The sequence below is a fragment of the Podarcis vaucheri genome, assembly GCF_965113315.1.
Source record: "Podarcis vaucheri genome assembly, chromosome: 1".
NCBI lineage: Eukaryota > Metazoa > Chordata > Lepidosauria > Squamata > Lacertidae > Podarcis > Podarcis vaucheri.
The window spans coordinates 79,743,740-79,768,706 of record NC_138759.1 but is presented as its reverse complement, the minus strand read 5'-3'; the positions used below and the strand labels follow the sequence as shown (position 1 = coordinate 79,768,706).

Sequence of the window (24,967 nt, the reverse complement as noted above, 5' to 3'; positions counted from 1 at the left end):
TATAATGAGAAGGAGTGCTACTGCCATTGGGGCGATCCATCTTTATTTTGGCTTAGTTATCCCACAGAAAGGCTTAAACTTTGGGAGGGGGTTGGCTCAGTAGGGGGACTTGCTATGGTGAACAAGTTTGGGTTTGCTGTAAGGTAGGGCAAAAATGCATTGCAAAATTTCACATGGACATTTTTTGAGCTATAACACTTTCCTCTGTGGTCTTAACTCAATATTCCTTCACGCCAAACCCTTTATTTATATACCCTTCATTCAGCATGGAAACACACAATAAATTTACAATGCAGGCAAGCTCCAGAGAGCCTTAAACTAAGCACAAGAACTCTGTTAGGCAGTGCTAAATAAATTAAGTTAAATGTATCAAGACTGGAGATACTAGCCAAAATTAGATTCAACACCAGCCTAGGGTGTTAAATCTCCTGAGGAACAGTTCAAAAACAATCTAAAGCAAAGTAGATTTATCCAAGAGTAGAACCTAATACTTAAGCAGATTAAAGGCTTAATTTCAGATCATCTTTATGACCTGACATCACGGCATTTAAAGGTCTGGAGTGTTGTGAGTTTACAGGAACATAAAATGACCATGGCATAGAATCACATTAGGCAGAGAGGAGAAGATGGAAATCTCACACTTTTTATGATATACTTGCTCTGTAAGCCAAGAGAAGCAGCTTTCAGCCTTCAAATACTGTGTAACATAGATACCAGTATTAACACTCCCAAGTATTCCAATGCCATTAAAGTGTAGTAAGCACTGTCAAGAAAAAAAATTGATTTGGTTTTGGTTTTTTTGCCTAGGAAGTAAAGCCAATTACCAGCACAGGTTTGACAGTCATGACTCATTTGATTGTTATAACTGTTCCTAAGTTGTAGTGTCTGCCTCTACTATATATTTTGGAAAGTTGTTTCCTCACTTTCCATTTGGGCACCTATTAAGATGCAACCCCATTTTGCATGATGGTTTCTGAGATCAAGGAGCAGGTTTTCGTCCATGTTGGGATACAATTGGGTGCCATTTTGAATCAAGATGGCAGACTGAAACTTTCCAAACTACACTGATTTCAAAACTGCCATCATTTGTTGGTTTCTTAGAATTCCCAAGCAAAACCAGATTTGATGCTGCTTGGTATTAATAATTTAGCTTATATATTCATATCATTGCCTTACATGTTCATAGTGTCTTCTATGCAGACTTTTAAAAGCCTGCTAAAAACTTCCCTATTCCGTCAGGCCTATGCAGGCAATGATGTGCACAACCCTAACAATGGTCTTCTGATGTTTGTTTATATATATATATATATATATATATATATATATATATATATATATGCTTTCGTAGATTTTCACGGGTACAGGAATGCAGGTTTTGGTGTCTTCGGGTGTCTTCCCGTGTAAGAGTCGGGGTGTCTGTGCGACGTTTCGACGAGGTCTCACTCGTCATCTTCAGGCTGGTGCTTTCGGCTTCTTGTTACTGGAACAGAGCAGAATCTGGTGTTTGAGTTCCTATAAATACTGTTGAGGGGTGTGGTGTATAGCCTCCAACGTTCTGGGCAGAGAGGAAGTTCCTAGATTAGTGTGCCTCTTCTTCTTTTGTTCCTTAATTACTTGAGGGATATCTTGAGTGATTTCATGAGTGATATTCTGAATACCACTGGGTGGGTCATTAAGTGTAGATTAGTTGCTAAAGCTTTTGTGTCTTGACCTCTTGAGCTTGTGAAGAGTTTTTCTGAGAAGATGGCTGTGCTGCATTTAGTTGTGCTCTGGCTTGGCTTCGTGTATAGGGGCGAGCTGTGGTTTTGTGCCTTGTGCCAGCCAGATCTGTGTAGGGATTGCAGGGGGGTGCAGCATCCGGAGGTGCCACTATAGTTTGGCTACTGGATGGAGTCTGTAATATGTCTGTGGAGAGGGTCTGGGTTTGGGTCTGGTGTGGTTGATTGGTGACGGCGTTCTGTGTGCCTCTGGTTCTGGTGTCGGTTTTTGTGGGGAGGGCTAATTTCCAGATGTCTGGCAGGCGGGACGTGTCGTCACGCTTGTTCATGTTGTGAGGGTGTTTCTCTATCTCGATGGCTTCCATGATTATTCTCTTGTGGTGATGTTCCATGTTAAAGAGCAATTTGGAATCTGCAAAATTAATTTCGTGTCCTGTTTCTTTCATGTGTTGGAAAAGAGAGGAAGTTTTTTCTTCTTTTTTGACGGCATTCTTGTGTTCTGCGATACGTGCATTTATTCGTCTGTTTGTTTGTCCAATGTACGTGGCTGGGCAGACTTTGCAGGGTATTTCATAGACCCCTTGGTTTTCCAGCTGGATTTTGTCTTTTGGGTTTCTGAGGATATTGGCTATTTTTTGGTTGGTGCAGAAGGCTGTTTTGATATTGTGTTTATGGAGGATTTTGCTGATTTTGTCTGTAGTGCCCTTGATATAAGGAAGGAGGGCCATGCCATTGTTTTCTTCTGTGTCTTGGTTTTTGGGGGGTGTTTCTTTTTGGATTAGCTTCGTAACCCTGTTTTTCTGGTATCCATTGGCGATTAACACATTTGAGAGATTCTGTAACTCAGTTGTCAAGTGGTCTTTGTCAGCCAGGCGTTTGGTTCTGGAGATGAGAGTCTTGGCTACGGAGTTTATTTGTGCAGGGTGGTGGTGTGATTGTGCATGTAAGTAGCGGTTGGTGTGTGTTTTTTTCTGGTAGATAGTGTGTCCTAGGGAGCCATCAGGTTTTTTGTAGATTAGGACGTCAAGAAAGGGGAGTTGGGACGTCAAGAAAGGGGAGCACAACTAAATGCAGCACAGCCATCTTCTCAGAAAAACTCTTCACAAGCTCAAGAGGTCAAGACACAAAAGCTTTAGCAACTAATCTACACTTAATGACCCACCCAGTGGTATTCAGAATATCACTCATGAAATCACTCAAGATATCCCTCAAGTAATTAAGGAACAAAAGAAGAAGAGGCACACTAATCTAGGAACTTCCTCTCTGCCCAGAACGTTGGAGGCTATACACCACACCCCTCAACAGTATTTATAGGAACTCAAACACCAGATTCTGCTCTGTTCCAGTAACAAGAAGCCGAAAGCACCAGCCTGAAGATGACGAGTGAGACCTCGTCGAAACGTCGCACAGACACCCCGACTCTTACACGGGAAGACACCCGAAGACACCAAAACCTGCATATATATATATATATATATATATTCATTCATTTCAAACTTTTAAATAATTTTTACTGTCCAGTTTGATGTTTTTATAAACCACTGCAATAGATTTTTATGATACAGCGTTATATACATTTTTTTAATAAATAAAATTGTTAAAGGCCTGATATAGGTCTCTATGCTTAAGAAAAAGCTTGCTAGTCAGAACAAATCATCTGTAAAAGTTGTGCTTTGCTTAGCAAGGAATGGGTTTGCCCACCAGTTTTTGTAAGGCTATTTTCTAAGAATGGTAACACAGTACATATGAAGGAAATGCCTTGATCCTTGAGTTGCAGTGAAGAAATGGGGGGAAGGTTTGGTGTTGGACCTCACCGTAAATGCTGCAAGAGAAGCCCATGAGAGGCATTAGGTCAAGGGTACCTCAACTTTGGGTGCCTGAACACTTACATAGCAAGCTGTGTATATCAGTTAACTAGTTGTATCTTGTTCTCAGGATTGTGGGGAGGGGTGTCCGTTACATGAAACAAAACCGAATCTCAATTAGAACTTCTTTCTGTTAACTCTAAGGAAATATGTGACATGTATGCATTTTAATGAGTATCTGCCAAAGAGCTGAACTTTGTGGCTTTTAAACAGACCCTAAAACCTTTTTTGTATCCCAAGTTTCTTTACTGGATTTAATTAGTGGCTATATATAACGTTATCTCTGCTGTGTTATTATATGCTATCCATTCTGTTGTTGCATTGCTCTTAATGTTTTCATCCTAAGCCAGTTTGCACATGCTTGCCTTAAAATGTGGGGGTAGAAATAAAATAAAATGCTAATATATATACAGTAAAAGCTGTGGTCATTGTGTTGCCGCCTTATAATTACCTCTCTGCAGTCACATATAACCATGCTTGGCATTTTAATCCGCACAAACTGTGCTATGCAGACTAATCTGTGCTAGAGCTGGCATCTCTCTCTCATGAGACCTCCCTTCCAGACTAACAGTGCAATCCTGTGCATAAATACTCAGAGGTAAATGAGACCTAACCAATGTAAGTGGGTACAGATCTATGGCCTTAACCTTGAACTGAAGGGGAATTTTTGCCAGAAGCATTTTCGCAGCCCTGACAGAAAAAGCTTTCCTGGGCTATGGGGCTCTTGAAGATAGAGGATCCCTTGACACATTTTTAATCCAATCTTTAGGTCACTGTTAGGATGCAGGAGGACACGGACGTTTCTAGATGCACAGTTCCCAGGCATCCTTTATCCATAATGGTGAAACCAGTTAACATTAGGCTTCTGTTTGTTGTACAGAAATGCAGTTTTATCCAAGGAATGTTGGATGCTGGGCTGGAGGGTCAACCTCCCACCCCCAGCAAGATGTGGCTGTTTCTTCCAGTGTACCCCCAAACCCACAGTGTGTTGGGCCAAATATGGTTGTCGCCCAGCTATGCAAGCCAGCACATCTATCTCTTGCTGCCACCAAGGCAAAGCTCCGAATATGACAAGAGGGACCGTTTCTCATCCTGCAGCAGAAGCCGACATCAAGCTGGAGCAGGATGAGAAATGTGGGCCACCTCCTCCCTGAAATGATTTTACCTCTGAGGCAGAAATAAAATATGATCCAGATTTTTCCACCCAACATTATAAACATTATTTACCCCTTCAGAAAACCTAGATGTATGAAATGTTCAATTATCTTAGAAAAATTCAAATACTATAGAGGAATGTTTAAAAGAAATGTCAGATTGAATAGTCACCTAACTACCTTTTTTCTCATATTTCGGAACAGCGGTTTCTGACTGTGTTTTATTAAAGCACATAACTCTGGAAGGTCATTACAACAGTCACACACCATGCCCTCAGGCTCAAGCTGGTATATAACTTAACAAGTAGCAGCCTGGGTAGCAGCAATGTTTTCCATGAATGACTGGTGAGGAAACTATTGCGCTAACAGTCCTCATGTAATGCAACACCACAGTAATAGTAAAAAAAAAGTAAGTAAAGGACCCCTGGACGGTTAAGTCGAATCAAAGGCAACTATGGGCTGTGGCACTCATCTCGCTTTCAGGCCGAGGGAGCCAGCATTTGTCCACAGACAGCTTTCCGGGTCATGTGGCCAGCATAACTAAACCACTTCTGGTGCAGCAGAATACCCTGACAGAAACCAGAGTGCACGGAAACACTGTTTACCTTCCCGCCACAGTGGTACCTATTTAACTACTTGCACTGGCATGCTTTCAAACTGCTAGGTTGGTAGGAGCTGGGACAGAGCAACGAGAGCTCAACCTGTCGCGGGGATTCGAACCGCCGACCTTCTGATAGGCAAGCCCAAGAGGCTCAGTGGTTTAGACCACAGCGCCACCTGTGTCCCACCACCGTAATAAATCACATTGTCTTATATTTCTTGAATTGCATGCAGTTGGGATGGGTGGGTGATTTCTCCCAGCTCTCCTCTCTATCTGCAGCCTCTCCCCTCACCTGCAACCCAACACACACATTTCGAAGGACCACCCCTCTCAGGAGCAGATTTCCAGGGCGCACAGGAGGATCCAGAGCGATGGGGAGGGGGTGGCAGGAACCCCTGGCCTTATGAATGTAAACTCTGTTCTGTTGTTTAAAACCACAGTTTTCCTCTTGGTGTCTCTACCTCCTCACTCCCATGCCATGGACACTGGTGTTGTGCAACTTGCTTTCTCCTTTGCTCCCCTATCCCCCCCCATGACTTGCTGCAAGTCCAGGGTTGTGATGTGGCACTGCAAATCCTCTAACAGGAGCTGTGCAATGACAGCCGTATATTTTTATGTGTACAGGAAGGGGTGGGAGTAATTCCTTTTTGAGTCTCAGATAAAATGAAACAGAAAAGTTCATTTGAATTCTCCAGTATCGAAACAGGAGAAAATGACTTCCGTGGCACAGAAAAGAGCAGCTTTTCTCTCTGCCACCAATTAAATGCCTGCATTTATGAAACCAGCTTGTTTCATTTCCACTCATTAACAACTTAATCTACATGGCAATATCATCTCCTTCATATATAACTCGTAATTTCCGGGTCATGAGTTGCTGTCTTCTTCTAACCAAGATGTTTAAGCCAATGAATATCCTGGAAAGAAGCTATCACTTGCCTTCTGCACACTTAAGCTGGGTCTATAAGTATAATAGGAATATGTGCGTGCCTGCCACTTCTGATTATTTCCCTCTGCTCCCCACCAATGCACAGGAGAAATGTTCACGTCCAGTCCCATTGCCTGTCATGCTAGTTATCCATTTTCAGGAAGTTTTTAATGTAGCATTCCAAAACAGCAGACCTCAAGTTACCAGGAGCCTGTCCTTTTATTCTGCTGCATGTGTAGGGCTAGCTGAAGCAACCATTGTGAAGCAAATGTAAAGCCCTGTGTTTGGTGGAATGTGAGGCATGGTGCCCAGATATACATGCAAGGCATCAGCTGACAATGCAACTATCAAGGGAGAAAAAAGGCATGTGCTGACCAGTCTTTGAACTACAACCCAAATGCCCTCTGTGTCGGGTTGGTAGGGTAGATTCCACTCCCCCTCCCCACATTTTTCCGACTACTCCTGCATGTCCCCTGGTGTGATACCAGGAGGGGTTTTTGTAGACCTTCAAAGCCCACCCCTAAATTTGTCGAATAATAATAATAATAATAATAATAATAATAACAACAGTGGTACCTTGGGTTAAGAACTTAATTCATTCTGGAGGTCTGTTCTTAACCGGAAACTGTTCTTAACCTGAGGTACCACTTTAGCTAATGGGGCCTCCTGCTGCCGCCGCACCACCACCACGCAATTTCAGTTCTCATCCTGAAGCAAAGTTCTTAACCTGAGGTACTATTTCTGGGTTAGTGAAGTCTGTAACCTGAAGCGTCTGTAACCCGAGGTACCACTGTAATAATTTTGAAAAAAAATCTTTTTACTGACTGAATGCTCCCATAGCTGCCCCCATCCCGCTGATACCAACAATTGTTTTGCACACACACCCAAATGCCCACCAAATATTGTTTTTATGGTCCCCCTACTGCGATTCTGTGGTGCCAAAATGTTTTTGTGATTACCCAAGACTTCCCCAAATTTTATCATTTTATTCAATCAATCAATTTAATTACATTACATTAGATTTGGTGTTTTTTTTTAAAATGGCCACATCCACTTTGACATACAGCCCTTTGCCCCTGGTGGTTGACCACAAGACAGTGAGACCACTGGCCCCTAAAAGGGAATGCACTCCTGGTCTAATAACTACCATCACGTCTGACCTCTGAGGTTCCTGGGGGATTTTTGGTCAGCAATCCTTTGACATCCCTGCCCAAGGCCATTGAGTGACCTTTGTTTATTAATGTATTAATAATTCTTTATATGCCATTCCATAGGAGTTCAGAGTGGCATGCCCTGAAATAAAACAAGAAACAGTAAAATCCTAGAGGGCTCAAAAGCGTTTTAATACATGTTTAAAGTGTTAAAATGTCCTTCTAACACAAGCAGCGAAGGAGCCATTCAGATATCCTGGAGGTGGGAGTTCCAGAGGTGGAGTGGAAAGGGACAGATAGACCATGCTGTTACCTTACAGAAAGCTGAAGAAACAGCAAGATCTCAGCTCAGGATTATATGGAGGAAGTTGATTCTTTAGGAAACCTAGTCCCAACTTGTTTAGGACTTTATAGGTCAAAAACCATCACTTGGAATTGTGCTTGGAAATGAATAGGTGCCAATGCAGTTGGTACAAAAAGAGGGTGACATGAGTCTTATATCCCACCCCCATAGGAAGCTTTTATGGCTGCTAGCTGCTCCAAAGCCAGGACTGCAATTCAAACACTCTGTCCACTGCATCTCACTGGCTCTATGAAGTTTTAGCCACCATGGTTGCATAGAAAAGCACGCAAATTGTCTGGACAAAAGACCAAGGTTAGGACTAGGCAGTGGCTGGGGCTTTAGTGTCCTTATAGTTCCTAGACCTATTCCTATTACATAGCTTCTTTCCCCTGTGCTGGCCATTTTCATCTCATCCTCGCCCTGCTCCACTCACCCCAACCTTGTAAAAATAAAAAATAAAAATGTCATTTTCTGTGAATGTCTATATGCAGTAAACGGTATAGTTGTGCAAAATAATTGTAATGATTATTTATTCTTCCTACAGCTGGAATCTGTGAAAGTGGACCACAGCTTAGATCTGTTCTGGCAAATAGCAAACACCCGTGGATCTTGATATAAAAACGGTGTGGTTGTTGTTTTATTATTGCTAAAGACAGTGTTACAATTTTCATTAAAATCAAACTCCAGTCATTCAAAGTACAGATACTTTCTGCATAAAATTGAAGAGTACAATCTAAACTTAAGAAGTCCCATGATAGGCAGCCTTCCACTATTGCATAAAAGAAACTGTGAAGGCTATCAACTTGCCACCTGAGCAAGTCAGCTGCAGACTGATTTAGAGCTAGTATTGTGTTGTCATTCCACAAGCATAGTTACCTCTTTCCTCTCCACATCAGCTTGAATTTTTGCTTGAGTGACAGCAGCTTCTCTGTAGGCAGAGCTGGCCTGCTTAGCTTGCTCAATCAGAGTCTTCAGCTGCTGAGCTGTGCTGAGAAGGGAGTTGACCGTCTCCTCAAGGTACAGCCAACTCCGCTGCTCTGTCATTTCAAGACCATTCACCACGGAAGCCGATATGGTTTTGGTGGGGGTGGCAGGTGGCACAGCCAGGGCAGGAAGTGAGGTCAATACTGAAAATCGAAAGAAATCCATTAAGATACTTTGGTTCAAGTTCAATTGGAAGCTTACTGTATAGTAGCAACTTTAGTCTGTAACTGCTTTGGTTCACCTCTCTGCCCCTTTAGAGGTTCAGAATTACCTACAACCTGGGCTAATCAAAATTTCATACCACTTGCAAACCTCAGTTCTCGGAGGGAGTTCCAGAAGCACAGATTTCAAAACTATAACTGTTACTGCATACTCAGTAGTCCCTTTCCAAGCTTTGGAAGTCACTTTCTGCAGAGATCCACAAAAGTCAGAGCTTTGTGCATCTTCCCAGAAGCAACACACAGCCACTTCATCTTGCAACCCAGAAGGACAGCAGGGACTTCTTTTACAATACAGTCCTATCCATGTTCATTCAAGCAAAAGTTCCACCATGTTCAATGGGCCTTAACCAGAAAAGTGTCCACAGGACTTTAGCCTTAATGGCATCTGTCAGGGGTTCAGGAGCAGAGACGCAGGAAAGGGAGGAGACAGAGAGCGAGGGGGAGGAATACGAAGGAAGGATGAGTGGGGATGACGACCCGAGATCCCCGAGCCTTTCCAGTGAGTCAGAGGATTCCCAGAAAGGAGCCCCAGTGGTCAGGGCAAGGGGGGAACACAGGGGGACACCCCAGGAAGAAGGGGCCAGAGAGGAATCAGAGAGCAGCAGCTGGAGATCGGGACCTACGTGCCCAGCTGGGAGCAGCGGGGAGAAAGGGAACCAGGCATCAGGTTCCGGAGGCTTGCAGCAGGAGGGAGGGCATGAGTCAGGAGTAGTCACGCCCACATCAGGGAGCGAGGAAACGGTTAAGAGGAAAGTAGAAGGTTGGGCGCGCGCGCCAAGTTCAAATGCAGCAGAAGCTGGCGCAGTAAGCAGCCCGGAGAGTGAGCCAGGTCCCAAAGCCCGCCGCAAGGAAGCAGAAGGCTCCGGGGGGTCTTCAGCCTCGGAAGAGAGTAGGAGGGAGGAGACCCCGGGGGGCAGGAGGACCCAGAGACGGAAGGAAAGGCGCAGGAGGTGGAGCAAGGCTAGGGTACTAAGCTGGTGTGCAAGAGGCGGAGACTCAGACGGGTCTTCGCCGGTCTGACGCAGAAGACGTAGGGCTGCACATTGCAGTTCGGAAATGGAACCTGTAACCCAATAAAGACTCTTATAACGTGAACGCTGGCTAGCGTGGTCCTATGTGAGCTGGGACTGGGTAGCAGCCCTGACAGCATCTTTTAATGGGACATTGATCATGCACTAATCATGTTACCAGCTCTGAGCCTCTGGCAAGTGCAAGGACATGGGCTGAATACCAAATAAGCTGTAGAATGGCTTTGTTGAGGGACCAGGAGTGGGGAGGTTAAGTCAAGCTGTTCTCCACTGCTGCATCATTGAAAAAGGTTGGGTGGTGATGGGTACAGAAACATGAGCAATGAAGCATTTGGTCTGCAATGGAAAGACATGTGTGTGTGTGTGTGTGTGTGTGTGTGTGTGTGTGTTAGCTGAAACTAATCAGCTCACTGTGGTTACACAAGCCGCAACTGTTTTCAACAGTATTTGCATGGGGCCCCTGCACAAGCCCCCACAGAAGAAACAAAGCTGCCTGCTTTGTGATGCCAGCTGCCCACAATACCTATGCCGCAAAAGGAGCAGTTGGCAAAGGGTCCCCCAGAAATGTCAAACTCTTGCTTGTTTGCTCAGAAGTAAGCCCCACTGTTACGTGTTGTCAGGGGATGATTAGCTGCTTGTGCTTAAAATAGTGCCCCTTCAGAGTTTGTGCGACCCCACAAACCTCTGTGTGTGACAGAGCTCCTCAGACATGTCTGCTCTAGTCACTTGTAGAGTCCGACAGTGGCTGTCTGCGGAAGCGCTTCCAGCAAAGAAGTTCCTTAACGGAAACGCGTCTCCTGGACTCACGACGTGACAGCTTCCGGCGAAGCATAGGTCTCCCTGCAGTTGCTTCTGACACCTCCCCGCTATTTTCGCTCGAAGTGTCTCTCACCCCTTTCTCTCCCCTTCTGCTTCCTGCCTGGGCTGCTGCGTCTCTCTCAGCATTACTGAGATCCTCCTCCAGAGACCCCGCGCTCCCCCTGCTGGTCCCTGCTTTGGCTGTTGACTCTCTCCCAGTCTCTGGGAGCCCTACCACTTCCCTTTCCTCCGATGTCAGTTCCCTGACATCCACCTCCCCTCCAGGGCCCCCCTCTCCCCCGCCCCTACTCTCTCCTCTGGGCGGTGAGGAGCTGAAACCCCTAAAAGAATCCTCTTCATCTTCAGACGTCTCGAACATTTCCCTCCATCGGTCTTCGTTCCGACTCGCTGAATCCTCCTCCACCTCGGAATCAGAGAACCCCTCCAACTCTTCTTCTTCGTCGGTGGTGGCGAAGTATTCCCTCCGGAACCTCGCCACTGGCTGGGGTTTACGAGGGAATCTCTGATGAAAAGTTTCAATCAAAACCTCGTCATCTACATCCTCTGCCCTGACCCAGGTGTTTTCCGACTCCGGCTCCCCTTCCCACATTACCAAATACTCTACTTGCTCTCCCCTCCACCTGGAATCGAGAATCTCCGCTACATGGTAGCTGTGTTCTTTTTCCTCCATAGCTGGTCCCCTATTGACCCTCCCCTCTCTGTCCCCTATATACGGTGACAGCAATGATCTGTGGAACACTGGGTGCAACTTCATGTGGTTAGGTAACCGGAGTCTGAAAGCCACTGGGTTGACCTGTTGCGTGACTTCAAATGGGCCCAGCCTTTTGGGTCTTAACTTCTTACAACCTCCTTTAAATGGTAACCCTTGGGTGGACAACCACACCTGGTCCCCCACCCTTATGCTTTCTCCTTCCCTTCTGGTTTTATCTGCCTGCCTCTTATATTCCTCCTTCGCCCTGTTTAAATTAAGTTGGAGCTGGCGATGGATCGCTTCCATTTCTTCAACGAACTGTTCTGCGGCTGGAACGCTCCAGTTCTCCCCCTCCCCCCCTGGGAAGGCTCGGGGATGACACCCGTGATTGGCCAAAAAAGGGCTCATTCCCGTGGACACGTTCTCCGCATTGTTATAGGCAAATTCTGCCAACGCCAGCTTCTCCACCCAATCATTCTCTCTGTCATTCACATAACACCTCAAATATTGCTGGAGGACACCATTAGCTCTTTCCGCCTGCCCGTTGGTTTCTGGATGGCGGGCAGTGGAAAAATTCACCTCTACATGCAATAAGCTCATGAGCTTCCTCCAGAACCTGGAAGTAAATTGTTTCCCTCGGTCCGAAACCACCCTCAAGGGGGCACCATGCAATCTAAACACATTTTCCACAAACAATTTAGCGGTTTCTTCTGCTGTGACCGCATGTGAGCAGGCTATAAAGTGGGCCATCTTGGTTAACAGGTCTACCACAACCATAATGGCTGTCTTCCCTTTGGACCTGGGCAGATCAGTCATAAAATCTATTGCCACTGCCTCCCATGGTCTTTCCGGCGTGGGTAGTGGTTCTAATAAACCTGCCGGTGCCCGCCTCTCCCCCTTGGCTCGTTGACATCGGTCACACCCTCTCACATACTCCCGCACATCTTCCCTGACCTTGGGCCACCAGAATTCCCTGGTAACCAGCCACATGGTTTTGTGTTGCCCAAAATGCCCTGCTGTGGGGCTATCGTGCAGTTGCTTGAGTACCTTTTCCCTCAATTCTCCTTCAGGTACGTATAACGCTCCCTTGTAGTACAACGCCCCGTTTCTCTCCTCAAAACCCCCGGGTTTGTCTCCCTCCCTCCTGAGACCCCTGAGTTTGTCCTGGGCATATTCATCCTGCACCGTTCCCTCTATCAGTTCCCTTAGCCCCACCAATGCCGCCCCACACACCCAGCGATCCTCGGGAATGACATGGGTCTCTTCGGGTGCACCCTCTCCCTCCAAATATTCAGGTTTGCGTGAGAGAGCGTCCGCCCTAACGTTCTCCTGGCCTGGTACGTAACAAATCTCAAAGTTAAATTTGGAGAACTCCTGGGCCCATCTCAACTGCCGTTGGTTGAGCACTCGCGCAGTTCTCCAATACTCTAGATTCTTATGGTCCGTGCGCACTTGCACCTTCTGTTGTGCACCAATTAGTAGGTGCCTCCATCTCCGGAAGGCCTCATAAATCGCAAGAAGTTCCCGGTCGTACACCGTGTAGTTTCTCTCAGATTTGTTCAGCTTTCGCGAAAAGAAGGCACACGGTCGCCACTCGGACCCCTCCTTCCCCGGCTGCAGAAGAAGCACCGCCCCTATGGCTCTGTCAGAAGCGTCTGTTTCGACCCTCAGCTTTTTTTGTAAATCCACATGTAGAAGTTGTTCGTCAGAGGCGAAGGCCTTTTTCAGTTCCTCAAACGCTCGCTCCGCCTCCCCCGTCCAAACAAACTTCTTTTTGCTGCTGAGACAGTCCGTGATGGGCGCCGTCAGGTGAGCGAAGTTTCGGATGAACTTACGATAAAAGTTTCCAAACCCTAGGAACCTCTGCACATCCTTCTTAGTCTTGGGGGTTTTCCATTCCAGCACCGCTTGAACCTTGCCGGGGTCCATGGCCAACCCCTTGTCTGACAAGCGGTACCCCAGGAATTCCACCTCCTTGGTATGAAACTGACACTTCTCCAGTTTCACCCACAGTCTGTTGGCTTGCAGCCTGCTCAGCACTTCTCTGACGTCTCTCACATGTTGCTCCTCATTCTCCGAATACACCAACACGTCATCTAAGAAGGCCACGCAATTCTTGTAGAGCAAAGGCCCCAGTACATGGTTCATAAAGGCTTGAAAACACGCGGAGCCTGCTTGTAATCCAAAAGGCATAACGAGATATTCAAATGCCCCCAAAGGTGTGAACATGGTGGTCTTCCATTCATCCCCTTTCCTTATACGTATCAGGTTGTACGCCCCCCTTAGGTCCAGCTTTGTAAAAATCTTTCCTTTTCGCACCCTGGTCAAAATATCATCAATCCTGGGCATAGGAAAAGCCACCGGCTCTGTCACTGCATTTAGGGCCCGAAAGTCACATACCAGTCTCGGCTTGTCCGTGTTCTTTTTATCCACAAAAAACACTGGGCTACCCCCCGCTGCCTTGGACTCTCTGATGAAGCCTCTCTTCAGGTTCTTGTCAATGAACGCTCGCAACTCCTGCATCTCCCTGTCTGACATGGCATACAACCTGCCTACAGGAAGCTGTGCTCCAGGGAGTAAATTGATCTGGCAATCAAAGGGCCTATGCGGGGGCAGTTGGTCAGCTTCCTTCTCGCTGAACACGTCGCTGAGATCAGCATACTGTGATGGCACCTTCCCCTTCTCCATCACTTCCGTCCCTGCTAGGGTGGCTTGGGCCCCTGCTGACCCCTTTTCCCCCCTGCAGTGTTCTAAGCAATGTGCGGAACCGAAGGAAACCACTCTTTGATGCCAGCCCACCAGCGGATCATGTAGAGCTAGCCAGCTCATTCCCAAAATAATGGGAGCGCCTCCCAAGGTGGCCACATTAAACGCTATCAGTTCTGTGTGCCTTGCCACCCTCATTATCATTGGGATGGTCTGCAAGCTGACGCCTCCTCCCAACAGTTCTCTGCCATCGATCGTGGTCACCTGCAGGGGGTTGCTTAAGGGGATAGTCTGTATCTGGTGTTCAGCCGCAAACTCCTTGCTCATGAAATTGCAGGAGCTGCCTGAGTCCAACAGCGCCTTTATTTTTAGGGGGTGTCCATTTTGCAACTCTAGCGACACTTCAATCACTAGAGCAGGTCGAGGAGCTTCTGGCACTGGCACTTGGGGAAGGGGCACTTTCACTGCTCTTTGGCCTGGCTGCAGTGCCCTGCTGGCAACCAGGCGTTGGCTTTTACCTGCTCCGTTTCTCCCTGCTCTTCCCCCTCAACAGTTCCCACCATCCCTTGCCATTCCTTCCTCTGGGGGCAGACTCTGGCAAAGTGGCCTGGCTGTTGGCAGAGATAGCATTTCCGGGGTCCCTTTCCCTCCTTCTTCGCCCCCTCACTGGGCTTTGAAACTGCGCGCGCGCGGGCTGTTCCGATTTCCATCGGCTCTGCCGGCGGGAAAGCTGGCTCAGGAATGTCTGGAATGCGTAACTCCTTCCAACGTTCCCCTCTCCCTTCCCGCCTCTCCAAGGCTCTTGCCTCCTGGCGCGCTCCAATGGTCAGCGCAGATTTGGTCAGCTGATCCATAGACACCGCCCTGGGGCTCCTGGCCAGCTCGTCTTTCACAGCTGAAGAAAGACCTTCTTCAAATAGCATCTGAATGGGTGCTGCCGATAAATCCCACCCCAATCTGTGAATCAGCATGGTAAATTCAGTCCAGTACTCACGGACAGATCTGCTTCCCTGCTTGCAAGCCATTAGCTGTCTGCGCACTACCCCCTCCTCAATATCGCTGGAGAACATGATATCCATTGCACGAAAGAATTTCATAGTGTCCTTCAGGATATCGTTGTGCGTTGCCATCAGGGGTCGAACCCAATCTCGCGCCCCCTTCTCAAGATGCCCAATTACGAAAGCAACTCGGGATTCCTCATCAGGGAACTCATCAAACTGCACATTCAGGGCATATTGCATTTCAGTCCTAAAGGCATGGTAATCCTTGGGGTCCCCCCCAAACTTCTGCACTAATCCTGGTACCTTTCTGGGGAACTGAGTGGTTCTCCCCTTCTTGTCTGCATCTTGAGCCCTCCTCTCCTCGAGCCTCGCCGTCTGCAGCGCAAGTTGGACCTCCAATGCTCGGTATCTGTCTTCCAAGCTTGGACCAGCTCCACCCCCTGCGGCTCCTGCTCCTGCTGGGTCGCTCATGATGCCTTCTCCTGCACAGGCAGCGTACAGAGACTGTCGGACTGCTGTCAGGGGATGATTAGCTGCTTGTGCTTAAAATAGTGCCCCTTCAGAGTTTGTGCGACCCCACAAACCTCTGTGTGTGACAGAGCTCCTCAGACATGTCTGCTCTAGTCACTTGTAGAGTCCGACAGTGGCTGTCTGCGGAAGCGCTTCCAGCAAAGAAGTTCCTTAACGGAAACGCGTCTCCTGGACTCACGACGTGACAGCTTCCGGCGAAGCATAGGTCTCCCTGCAGTTGCTTCTGACACCTCCCCGCTATTTTCGCTCGAAGTGTCTCTCACCCCTTTCTCTCCCCTTCTGCTTCCTGCCTGGGCTGCTGCGTCTCTCTCAGCATTACTGAGATCCTCCTCCAGAGACCCCGCGCTCCCCCTGCTGGTCCCTGCTTTGGCTGTTGACTCTCTCCCAGTCTCTGGGAGCCCTACCACTTCCCTTTCCTCCGATGTCAGTTCCCTGACACGTGTGTTTAGAATCACAATATAGACACAAATATTTGCATGTAATCCTATCTATGTCTACTCAAAAGCAAGTCTCTCTGAGTTCAATCCTACTCCTAGGCAACTGTTGGTAGGAGTATAGCCTTAAAGGCATAATTACACAAGTGTACAGATCGGACCAAAACAATTTTAAAATTCCAGTTTTCATTCAGAAAACTCTGCAAGAAATAATATGTCTATACACCAAGTATGCTTCCAGTTCCCCCAAATCATTTAAAAATGCTAACTATGTTTTTAATACAAACTTGCGTAGCAATTATTTAGCATGTATTAGACTTTAACCATACTGCAATGGGTGCAAGTTTCAAAGTTAAAGCCATGAATTACGAGAAACAAAATGTAAACCCCAAAGCTTTTATTAAGTTAGTAAATGAAACAGATGTTTGCTCAACTGTATCAATAGGATTGTAGTTAATTTGATTCAGTAAAACATCCCTGTCTTCCATATATTTGCAGAAGCAACAGCTTTCAGCTACTATGCTTTCTACAGTGAGGAACAAAGCTTGACATTTGATTGCCTGATCTTTCCATAAGTGTTTATACTTCTGTAGTCATGCCCAGTTAATGGGCTTTTTTTCTAATGCACTTGCTCTTTCGAATAGCCAGTGAATAACAGTGTGCTCAGAAGTGAATGAAAAAGGAAGGTTTAAGAGGTCATGAGGGAAATAAAATCTTATTAAGGGCCACACCACACAATATCATAGCCACCACCAGAGGGTTTTTTCTTTCTTTGCTCAGTGAATAACCCGAAAGAACTCAACTGGATGTGATTCTGCTACTGCCATGGTGCTGAGAAAGTATAACCCCTTTACTATCACCACCATCACCTTATAGGCCTATACATGGGCTCTATGACATGTTCAGTCAGACTCAGTGTGAGTTTTTGCCATGTGCTTCAGCTGACACCAAAACTGCTACACAGCCTGCAGTTCATCTACAAACCACGGCACCAGACTTGTGGGAGAAAGTCCAAATGCAGTTGAATCAATAACAAGGTTCCCTCCAGAATCAACAGAATGGTACTGGAACAACCCCCAATGTATTCCAGAAACTGACAGGTTTCATAAATCCCCTGGGATGGCCAAATTAAGAGATTCCCTATTCAGACAGAGATCAAAGCAGTGGGAGGAACCTATAGCCCTCCAGATGTTGTTGGACTACAACTCCTTGGCCATTAGCCAGTGTGGCTGGAAATGCTAGGAGCTTACCCATATTTGAGCTGGTTAGCAGTCTGAACCCAATAAAAGCCTGGTCACAGGGCCTCTAGCCTCCAAAACATCTGTCTCCTGGCCAGTATACAACAACACACTCAGCACATGCCCTGCTATAAGTATTGGGCCACAACGCTGCTGCATTTGTATCTGAAACTGTATTCGCACACCTCCACCCTTCTCCTGGTTCCCTATCCACCCCTCCAATCTGTGGAGAGGTTAGCTAGCAAGCACCATGAAACATACTGAGCACTCCAAATGTTGTGTTATAGGAACTAGTCCCTTATGGAAGAAAGCTGATATTGACATATGAATCTAAGGTGAAATGCTGTTAAGATGTCTCACTTACACAATTAGTTTACAGTTGCACAGACAAGAATTTTCCTCCCTTCCCAATGCAGTCCCCACAAAACCTGGTACTTGGGGGGACTCCCTGAAGCAGACTAGGCCTGGGCAATATATCAATTTATCGCCCAGGACCGGTCTAAGGGAGAGACCGCAATGATGGCTTCCCTCAGTGGTATACCATGGGTGAAACCGCTGCCTCCAGTGCCCAGAGGAGAAACACGCTGCAGCCAGGTGCTGGAGGCAGAGGGGCTCAGGAACAGCGGCGGTTTCACCAGCGATATACTGTTGAGTGAAACCACCATCGCGGTCTGTCCTCATACCAGCGCAGAGGGTGAAACAAGCTGCATCGGCGAGGCACTGATACAGCTAGTTCCTCCCTCGCTTTATTAAACTGCTTGGGTGATGGGCACGCCACTGCCCTTGCCTCAGCCAAGCAGTTTTATGGAGCCCCCAACTAGCCACCGGCTCACACGATCCAACAGCGGGTTCGGGCTCCATTAAAGTGCTCCCGCTCCCCCTTTGAGGGAGCCCCGATCCTTCTCCTGCTTGCGTGTGAGAAGAAGGACTGAGGCTGCTCAGCTGGGGAACAGGAAGCTTCTTGCCCCACCTCCGGCTAAGGAGCACAAACAAGCCCCACATCCCTCCTCCTGCGCCCCCCGCCCATGTCAAGGCAGAGGCGGATGCTGCCTTAGCTGCTGCCACTGCCTTGGCAGGGGGAGGTGCAAGCGGACTGCTTGTCTCATTTGGGACAGGCAGCCTGTTTGCCCACCCCACCCGGCCCATGCCAAGGCATCAGGTGTGGCAGGCATGTGATGGAGCATTTACACACCTGCCTCATCCACTGCTGCCTTGACACGGGCGGCGCTGGGCGATGGAGGAGACGCCACTCTGGATGAGGCAGAAGCAGCGCACGGTGGCCGGCAACTGCCTTCTTCCTTCCCAATTCCTTTCCAAAATCGTGACATATTTGCCATACCGTGATGTTTAGCTGGCAGTATATTACGATGTTGGAAAGCAGTTATTGCCCAGCCCTAACACAGACTGGGGAACCACAGGGGGAAGGGGAATTCCATTGCACCTGTTGGTGCAATGCCTGATCTCTCACTTAGCTCTTTGGGATGAAACTTACCAATTTTGGGATGAGAGGTTGGCAGTGCTGCTTCTGGGAATGTGGAGATTTGACAATTGTCCTGATAACTTGGGTAGTGAGGCTCTGGATGCCTGACCCGGCAAGGCTGCTGAACGTTTGTGTCTTGTACTACTGGGGGGGGGGAGGGAGAAGGAAAATCAGGACTCATGAAAAGAATTCATCATTTGGTTTTCATTTTACACTTTTGATATGAGTACCCAAGATGCAAGATTACAGTACGAAAAGGAATGAGCAGCAGCTGGAATTATTCTGGAACAATGTGAACTGAAGAGCTCATATCACTCTTTGTTAAAGAGCAATGCGAAGACTTAGATTAGAATCCACAGATTTTTCTTTGCAAAGTGTGTTATTTAAATAGCTGGGTCCCTCATAACAGCAATCAACCAGTAACGAACTGAATTGTTTCTCTTGTAAGACAAGCAAGACTGAAAATATGTATTTAATAGTTTAGCATAAAGTTTCAGCTTCAGTACGGAGGATTAAAACTGGAATTCAGAATGTGGACAATCAAAAATTCAGATAAGTAAGTTCCTTATTCTAAATAAATACCAAAATTCTAGCATCTGCTGTTTTTCCTTTAAAAAAAAATAGTAGTAATGCTTATCCAAAATGACTTACTAAGGATTTGCAGGCATCCTTGTGCAAACAACCAGAATTTTATCCCTTTAACTGACCTGTCAGTCTAAAATTTGATCAGAAATGCTTACAGATTCCCTAATTTTTTTAAAAAATTATCAAATCTAAATCCATTTTTCAACCACTTCTGAGACATTGACATTTCATGGGGAGTATATTTTATTAAGTTTACTTACCCTTACAGCATAGAACCTTTTCAATAAAGGTCACTGGTCTCAAGCCAATACTCATTCATATGGAGAAATATTTCAACTCATTAAAATTGCTGTTATCTGCTCTCTGTATTCGTATACCCAATTTCACAAGTACATGCAGTCTCAGGCTTGTATGTGGCTCAGTATAGGCCAGGACTGCTTGCATGTAGGAAAAAAAGGCCTGTGTGAATTGGGCATAATGTTTATTATGATATTGCTAAAGGCTGCAATCATAAACACAATTTCCTGGAAGTAAATCCCATTGAAATCAATAGGGCTTACTTCTGAATATACTCCCCTAGGATTCCACTGTTCAACTGTAATCCTATACACATTTACATGAGATTAAGTCTCACTAAACTCAGTTTAGGATTTATTTTAAGTAGACATCCATAGGATTGCAGTGTAAAGACATTTGAGTTGCTGTCTTCCAATTTTCTTAGACATTGGCCAGGTTTGTCTAAACCAGTTTGTCCTAAACTATGGTTTACTCATGAACATACCTCTACTCCTGCTGTGTGGATCCCCCCATGTGGCTCAAACAAGCCACAGCATAGTGCTTCATGTCATTCAAACCCTTGCCATGGTTTCTTTGAAACAAGCAAACCACAAATAGCAAACAGTATAGCACAAATTAACCAAGAGCAACCCTTAGTTTATTTCTGAGCTTATCCCTTGCAGTTTGTTTGAAACAAACCATGGTCCAGGTTCAAATGACACAACAAACTATACTTTGGCTTGTTTGAATTGTGCAGGATAAACTGTGGCTTATCACGGTGGCTGAAGCAGCTTGCTGGATCCCTAAATCTGAAATGTTAGCCTTAGGCATCTACAATTCCACACAAGTATCCCAATCACATGTGCATACATGTGTGAATTACTTATCTTACTTACCAGACGTACCAGTAAAAACATCACCTTGGGATGGGCTTTCTGATATAATAGCTGTGGCCTCGACGCTTGAAGTACGGTCAAAGGTCAGAGTGCCGGAGGTAGTGATTTGTCCTGAAGGAGTCACAGTGACTAAAAAAAGTGTAGAAACGTTTTCCAGATATTAGTGAAATGCTAATACCAATCAGCTAGAGGTCTCTTCATTTCTGCTTCCAAGTTGCAGAAACCAGCCCACTAACTCAGGGGTGACTGTGGCCCTCCAGATATCTGTAGACAACTCTAATCATCCTCGATTACTGGCTGGAGCTGATGGGAGTTGGGAATCCAGCAACATTTGGAGAGCACAGCTCAGCCACTCTTGCACTACCTCATAGTCAAACTTCCATTACATTTCAGAAAAAACTGACACAGCCCTCCTCTGACACCACTGACAGAAGAAACAATCCAGAAGAAGTAGGATAAAGGCCTCCCAATTGCACTGATCAAAGAGACTGGAAGGGAAACCTCAGATTTGGCCTACCAGCTGGAGAATATAAAAACTTAATCTAAATAGTCAAATTTTAGATAATATATTATGCTAGTACTTCCATGATGTGTTTGCCATTGCAACGCATACCATGACTATCTGCTGGTTGCTGAAGGAAAAATCCTCAGCATTGCTTGCTTTTCTGAATAAAAGTGAGAAAGCAGAAAGGAGGATGGACATTTCATATGGATAACATTTATAAAGTTATTTTAACATTACAACATGCAAAGGATGTATATACATACGAATATGAATGATTGTGATTCATTTGATAAGGCTGTTTATTCCAAGAATGACTTACAAGTAGTAGCAGCAGTTCCAGGAAGCAGAGTGATGTTTTTTGGGGAATCCTTCTTCACTGGAGTTGTGGGCAATTCGTTTTCTTTTTTCCGTCTTTTATAGGGCACAAAGAGTCTCACAGGACCACTCTGGTAACAAGCAGAAAACACCAGTGCTCAGAGCTTCTCTGCCACGGCCATGGCTGTTTCTGTCAAACTGTCTTGCTCTGTGTCTTAAGCAACTGATTTGGGGTATCATGCAAGGGCAGCATATTGTTTTTATTCAGGGTGGGATTCACCCAATTATTCACCCAATGTCAGTGGAAGTCCCAAACAAGGACTTCTGCTTTTGCAATGAGGTTTCCCCCTTGCACCTCCTGAAATTGGTCCTGGAAGGGTTGGGAGAATCCCCAAAACAGCACATGGTGGGAGGAGATGGGGGTCATTCTGTCTGACAAGCTGAAATGTTTGCACAGATGTAACGCTTGTCATAGTGGGATGTTGCATCCCACCTCTAATTATTTAATTTAGCATTACAGTATTGTATTTGCGCTACCAGAGTGAGGAAAGAGAAGCTTGTGGGTGGTGGTGTTTGACCTCAGTGCCAAATTTACTTTACAATGTGGAAAGTAGGGTTTGTTTGTTTGTTTGTTTTTAAAAATGAACATTTCCTTAGTCAGAAAGTCCACCTTTCTGCTGGATCTAAGAGGATCTAAGAGGGGGTGAAAGGAAAACATGTTTTAAGGAGCAGACCCCAGTCCTGTCTGAGACCACTGCCACCTCCCTCCCTCCCTCCCTCCCTCCTACCAATGGTGAAATCCCTGCTGAGCAAGGCACCTCTATTCCTTTAGCACCATCATCACTAGCAGGTCAGAGTGCTCCTGAAGCAGAAAACATACCCCAATCTTTTTTAAAAAAATTCCTGAGCCTTTCCTAGGAAACCCTGGAGCAGATGAGAGCGTTCCTTCCCATTTCCAGAGCACTCCAACCTATTAGCGACAGTAGTACAAAGGGAAACAAGATGACTGATTTCACCACCACAGTGGATTTCCACCTTGACATTGTAAAATTGGATCTGGAGGCTAGTAGGCCGTGGGAAATAGCCTGGCAGGTTTGATCTGGCCCATAGGCTCACCACCCCTGCTCTGGACAGCCCTAGGGAGAGGACCCTACAGTTGTCACAGTGTCACACAAGACTCAGAGAGCAGGCCTTTTTCTGTTGCTGCCTCTACTCTCATCTCAAGTGATCTTTAGAAAACATAGTAAAAATGTTCTTACTGAGGTGTGCATTTGAACAGGTTGCTTACAGATTATAATTGCAGTAGTTTAATTTACTCTTAATGAAGGCCACTTGACAGATTAATTTATTAGAAAACACTAGAGCTTATATATGTATAAATAGAATGTGTATTTTTAAATAAGTAAGTTGACAGATAAATTATCCTCAATAATATTTCTTCCATCAGAAAGTCAGATACTGCAACCATAACAAAGTCTCAGTGAAGAGCTGTCATATGAAAAGACCACCTTTCCTTTCTGCCTTTCCCTAAGCGAAGCACACCTCGATCCATCAAGTTTACAGTTATTCCTGTCTGGAGATGCTCCTAACCTAAACTTACGGCTCTACAGTGTACCATTAGAGAGTCCCGCCAGTTTCTGCAACAGCAGCTGCACACTCACCAGACTCATGTCATCACAACAGGCAGCACAAGTGCATGAGGCAGCATGAGGATTTAATATCCCATCCTAAATTGGGGAAAGTAAAGAACAGTATCAGGGGAAAATATACCTGGAGACCCATCCTATGCTCTACTGTACAAAGCAAAAGATCAAGTTCAGGGTTCCCAGCACCTTCTTGAAGTTACTCCTCGAGTAATTTTTAATGACTGAAGTTTTAATGTATATTTAATCTTTTGTTGGAAGCCGCCCAGAGTGGCTGGGGAAACCCAGCCAGCTGTGCAGGATATAAATAAATTATTATTATTAATAATAATAATAATTACTGTATTACTACTACAGTACTGATGCCGCCCTGTTCACACACAGCAAGCAGCAAGTCCCACTGCATTTAGTGGGGCTTACTTGTGAATTAACATTTTCTTTTTCTATTTTTATTTAAAAGAGGCTTAATATTTCAAAAATCTCTAAGCAGTGCATATCATTAAAACAAAAGGACAACTGAAAATGCCTGTTTCCGGGTCACCACCCTATGATATTCTGCAGGGTGTGGTGGCATGAGCAGAATTTCCCCAGATGATCTAAGTCAGTGGTTCTCAATTAGTTAATTACTGAGGACCCCCTGTTTTTTAAAAGCCACACTTGGTTTTTGAACCCCCTACTTTTGAAAATTCTAAAAAGTCAATGCACTAGCGTAGCTAGGGGGTGTCATGGAATACTACTCGATATTGATCCAGAGCAGATTCCAATGTATAGTTAGCAAAGAAAAATGTAAACATGTTTCAGGTGATCACCGTGCGATAGTGGTGGTGCCTTTAAACTGGCTGCCCTGCTCTCCTTTGTGCAAGGAATAATATATTGCTGCATATTGCCTGGTCAAAATCATTATCGCGGTGTGATGACAAAACTGATTTTGGCCAATATATTGAAAAATCACAGCGCTGTAACAGACCATAAAATGTGTGATATTACCATGCAAAATAAAAAATAAAAAATGGGGGGAGAGGCAAGGGCTGGTGTCACAGACCCCCAGGTGCATTCCGTGGACCCCCAGGTCCCCCCTAACTGGAAACCACTGATCTAAGTGATCTTACAGGTCTATAAACGTGCAGGTGGTCCTTCAGGAGTCAAGTTGCAACTCTTCTGAGACTAGAATTGGGATTTCCACTGTGGCCAGTTTCTCTGTGCCTGGATGAGGGGGAGGGAGGAATGACCTTCTGACTTTTGTAGGAAATAAATAAAAAAAAGAATGAAAGAGAGTCCACCGTACATGAATAAGACACTGAAGCGGCCTTCCTGCATAGCGGATGCTTCTCTTCCAGTCCTTGCTGCTGGCTCTTCCAGCCATGGCTTCAAATTCAGTGGGGCTGTACCAAGTGTCCCCTTGTTTAATGCAACGTCCTCGACCACCTTGAAGAGGGCAAAACAACAAGCTTAGCTCCTGCTTAAGAACTACTTTGTGCAGAGATGGCCTAGCTGAGCTTGGAAACAGCCTTTCTCTGCTATGTGTAGATCTTGCAAGGGCCTAGAGCAGGCACTTGGCCTAACTTCATGAGCAAGGGAGAAGAGGGGAGTCTGGAAATTCCGCTCATGCAGTGTCCCTGTACAGCCGTACCTTGGTTTTTTAACATCTTGGTACGCGTACATTTTGGCTCCTGAACGCCGCAAACCTGGAAGTGAGTGTTCTGGTTTGCAAACGTTTTTTGGAAGCCGAACATCCGACACGGCTTCCGACTGAGTGCAGGAAGCTCCTGCAGCCAATCGGAAGCCACGCCTTGGTTTTCGAAAGTCGAACTGATTTCTGGAACGGCTTATGTTCAGGAACCAATGTACAACTGTACT

General features: G+C 45.9%; 1 protein-coding gene across 8 annotated transcripts in view; it reads right to left on the bottom strand.

Annotated features, from left to right (window-relative positions):
• The window catches only part of DEAF1 (DEAF1 transcription factor), a gene marked incomplete at its 5' end in the record, with an annotated part of 38,704 nt that overhangs the window by 8,690 nt on the left and 5,047 nt on the right, over positions 1-24,967 (bottom strand). For 2 of the 8 annotated variants that reach the window (XR_014219635.1, XM_082222253.1), the window contains 7 exons: positions 640-763; positions 8,634-8,884; positions 18,903-19,034; positions 20,648-20,776; positions 21,472-21,598; positions 23,129-23,194; positions 24,396-24,535. Coding sequence is in view for 7 of the 8 variants with exons in the window: in XM_082222253.1 (XP_082078379.1) it covers positions 640-763; positions 8,634-8,884; positions 18,903-19,034; positions 20,648-20,776; positions 21,472-21,598; positions 23,129-23,194; positions 24,396-24,535 (969 nt within the window). Of the gene's footprint in view, positions 1-639; positions 764-7,582; positions 8,053-8,633; positions 8,885-18,902; positions 19,035-20,647; positions 20,777-21,471; positions 21,599-23,128; positions 23,195-24,395; positions 24,536-24,967 lie in introns of those variants that run through there. The other 6 variants (XM_082222248.1, XM_082222252.1, XM_082222254.1 and 3 more) reach the window with 5 other exon arrangements.